Genomic DNA, 3,680 nt, shown 5'->3' on the forward strand with positions numbered 1-3,680 from the left:
CAACAACTAACCAGTGAGCCATCCAACATGAGCTCACCACCTAACACAACAAGGACAGGATGGCAGGTATATAAGGACGGACATTCTGGACTTGTAGATACATTCTTTCTCACGACAGTGATCAATCTAAGTCTTACCTTGTATTCATTGTAACGAGTGCGCAACGCCTTACGACACCACATCGTCTCAGAGTCACAACCTAAGCTTCTGCAAACAGCAACCCCAACCCTCTGACAGTGTTCCCCCTTCGGAAGCTGCCAGGTCGTAACACTGATATGGGAATCTTTTCGGGACAAGGACTTGGTTGGTGTCTCAACAGGGAGGAGCCACTCACAGCGCTCAGTCATTTTCAATTTTGACGATGCAAATCCACATACTACATGGCAAAAGCTCACCGCTCACATGGGCTCTTTATAAAGAACCTAGGATTGGTACCTGTCATTCATACTCACATTGAACATCAAGATCAATCAACATGTCGTCGATTAGCATGTCTCAGCCGCATTTCAATGAATCTATACGGGAAGTCGATAAAAGCTCCTGGTTAATCTTAATTACCTATCTCTTTACTCGTTCGTCGTCGCCACCCCCTGAAGAAGTTCCAGCCGACCAGGTGTGCTGGATCGATAGCAATGGGGGCCATTTCGCTCTCCGCGTTGCGCCTGAGCCTCTCCCGGATTCTAAGCCCCTTGCAGAAGTCTCATCTTACATCTCGATAGTCCATGCTGTCGACAATCAGGCAGCCGTTTGGCGGGCGGGTGAAGCGTTCATTAAAGCGCATCACATGGACTATCCGGACGTGACCAGAGAGCATGTTACTCTACAGTTTCTCAAAGACCAGAAGTCCCAAGGCTTTGTCTTTCCGACTGTATTCCATTTCCGACTGTATTCCATCACTTTGAGACTAACTCGCGATACTTCCTTATCGTCTCGAGATTTCCCGGTCAACTCCTTGATGAGGCTTGGCCCAGCCTGGACGAAGCTAAACATCATTACTACATTGCCCAGGTGGCAGAGATTTGCAATCGCCTAGCAGCATGGAAGGGCGATATCATTGGCGGTGTGGATAGACGCCAGTTGTTGGAGCGTTATCTCGTCAAAGGCAACACCAAGATGACGGATGCCCTTTCTCCACAGCAGCTTCTGAAGAACTGCACTGAGATGGCTATGGATGTCTCCACACTCGTCTTTTATCACTGTGATCTTGGCCCTAAAAATATTCTTGTCGATGTCTCGACAGGCTCGCTGGGCATCATTGATTGGGAGCTTGCTGGTTATGTTCCCATCGAATGGGTCAGAACAAAGTTTCGCCTCTCGGCAGGAATGGATTTCAGTCATGAGAATGAGGACTCTAAAAGGGACTGGCGCCGTAGCGTCGCCCAGCATCTGGAGAAGATGGGTTACGGACGATGTTGTGGATGCATGGCTGAAGTTTCAGACAGCAAGTAGACAGTGATGTTAGTTCCAACTCGTCTTCTCTTGGCAGTTCCATATTTCCCCAACCCACTATTCCCCTTGGGGTCCCTAGACAAGAAGGTAAAGTCTTGACAAGAGAGGATATTAAGCTATCACCAAAAGACATGGGGTGTGAAACCTAGTCCACTTGTGTTCCAGAGTTACAGAGTACGGGGCTGATTAGCAGCCAGGGACTACGAGAACGTTCATAAAAGGACTGTAAAGGGCTTCCTAGCTGCGGAAGTCAGAATTCAGATTGGTTCTACCCCCATACGTAAGGATACACAAAGCTGCAGAGATAACACCGACTGCCCACAGACACTCGAATTGGGGATTCCCGCAATCCAATCGAGGCTCTCGATAGGCGAGCCCAGGCATCAGTTCTGTGTCTATTGACCACAAGGCCCAACGAGAAAGCGCAACCAGCTCTGAAAACGGCCAGATGTGATATTGTCAGAGCGTTGTTTAGAGCAGAGTGAAGAGCTCTTCCACACGTGGTCCGCAGCAGATAGAAGATAGGTAGGGGGTCGGAATACATCTGAATTCTGGCCCTCCGCAGCTTGGAGGGCCCTCCGCAGCCTATATGTACGTTTCTCGTAGCCCTTAGCCTCCTGGCCGACCCCCTGCTGGCGACTCCGCAGGGAACCCGCAGGGTCCCCTGACAGATATCTTCAGGGGAAGTTGAGTCGCGGTTGGATCGGCGATGACATAATGACGAGTATTGGACTATGCCGTGTGCCTTAAGTTTTGTCCGTTGCATCAGATTCCGTGTTACGAGATGCCGCTACTGTATTTGACTGGAAGCGCATTGCGAGCCAACGCACTGCACGTCTCTCTCCCTTCGACGTTTTGTGCGTCGTGGACGTTGCTGATGCCTGCAAGGGGTGGACCTCGTCGTTGCGAGTGGGATTGTCTGTTGACGAATGCTTTGGTTATAGACGCAGTCGATGAATGTTAGGCTAATCAAAAGTCTCACTTCGTATTATAGCAGTTGGTTGTGCGGTACCGAAGATTTTTATTTGATAAGAATACTGAAAATGTCCTGTCCTATCCTTTTCGTTGCCCGCAGCGTCCTGCTGACACCGAAACCCATACTTGACCAAATTTTTCGATACTCAAATGGATCGAATCTGATATAGTTTACGAGGCCTACTCCTTGATAGGAAGGGGGACTCCCGAGATAATGCAGTCAAGGGCAGAGAGAATAACGCGAACGGGGCTGCGAGCGACTCATGTCAGCACCTGAACATCTGGTTTGGAGGAGTGCCGGAACAAACATACCAGCCGAGAAGATCGCTCAGGAGCGTGTCGGCATCGACGCCGCCAGGAACGCAGGTAGTGATACCGGTGATACGCAGGAGGCAAGTTGGGTTCAGAGGAAGACCAGGCAGACTGGGAATGCCGGGGAGCTGGCGCTCCTCAACAGCGGGAGTTGCCGCAGCGAGGGCAAGGGCAGGAAGTGCGAGGATGACGGAGACCTTCATGGTTGCTGGTTGTTGTTGGAGTCGTACAAACTGTGAAAGCGTTGGCGGGTTGGATGATGTTGTAAGAGCTAGTGACGAGATGAGGAGAGATCAGTAGAAACTTGTGGGAAGGCTCAAGGTTTTTATAGTCGCTTGCCGTGTGGATCAGCAGTCGATTTCCCATGGATATAGTCTCACCTCAGGATTTGAGAGCGGCTGGATCTTTGCAGCAACACACTTGTCGTGCATCAAGACTGAAACATCCCCTATCGCTGGACTGCAACTCGAGCCTGGAGAAACATGGCGCTGTTTGTGAACCATGTGACAGAGTCTCTTGTGTGAGTGACGTGCTATCGAATGGCACATGAGGCCGGGACTCGCCAGTACATACTGCCGGTTGAAAGGCTGGTAAAGGCTCGGCGCGTGCCGCAACGCCAGCCTCAACGGCGACTTAGGGAGTGAGTCTGTAATAGAGCGGGGTCAGTTTGTCTTGCTTTCGAATCGTAGGGGTATGTGGACATGAGAAGTGACATATGACGAGTTTATCCACCATATATCAAGGCTCCCAGACTGTTGAGGGTCGTTGGGGTTCCTAAACCGGACAACTGCCAGCGCACATCCTAGATTACCCGGTCGTTTTGAATGTGGCTGGCGGCGATCTTTAATAAAGTATCTGGGGGTATTTCTCACTTTCAAGCTAGTTCAGATACAACTAGAATACAATTACAGAATGTCTGTTTTGCGGTGATTCACTTGCGGTGG

The 3,680-nt window shown here is 50.3% G+C and overlaps 2 protein-coding genes across 2 annotated transcripts; one reads left to right on the top strand and one right to left on the bottom strand.

The window, feature by feature from the left end:
- Nucleotides 1-475: 475 nt before the first annotated feature.
- VDAG_02668 (uncharacterized protein) lies at nt 476-1,449 on the top strand (the record flags this gene model as incomplete). Its single annotated transcript, XM_009653321.1, has 2 exons — nt 476-613; nt 1,009-1,449. 2 exons carry the CDS (start codon nt 476-478, stop codon nt 1,447-1,449), a joined length of 579 nt encoding a protein of 192 aa, XP_009651616.1.
- A 1,006-nt stretch (nt 1,450-2,455) lies between these two features.
- VDAG_02669 (uncharacterized protein) lies at nt 2,456-3,020 on the bottom strand. The gene is made up of 2 exons (XM_009653322.1): nt 2,737-3,020; nt 2,456-2,674 (listed from the first exon to the last, which is right to left on the bottom strand). Exons 1-2 carry the CDS (start codon nt 2,937-2,939, stop codon nt 2,605-2,607), a joined length of 273 nt encoding a protein of 90 aa, XP_009651617.1. The 5' UTR covers nt 2,940-3,020; the 3' UTR covers nt 2,456-2,604.
- Nucleotides 3,021-3,680: the final 660 nt, after the last annotated feature.

The sequence above is a fragment of the Verticillium dahliae genome, genomic scaffold, assembly GCF_000150675.1.
Source record: "Verticillium dahliae VdLs.17 supercont1.4 genomic scaffold, whole genome shotgun sequence".
Taxonomy (NCBI): Eukaryota; Fungi; Ascomycota; class Sordariomycetes; order Glomerellales; family Plectosphaerellaceae; genus Verticillium; species Verticillium dahliae.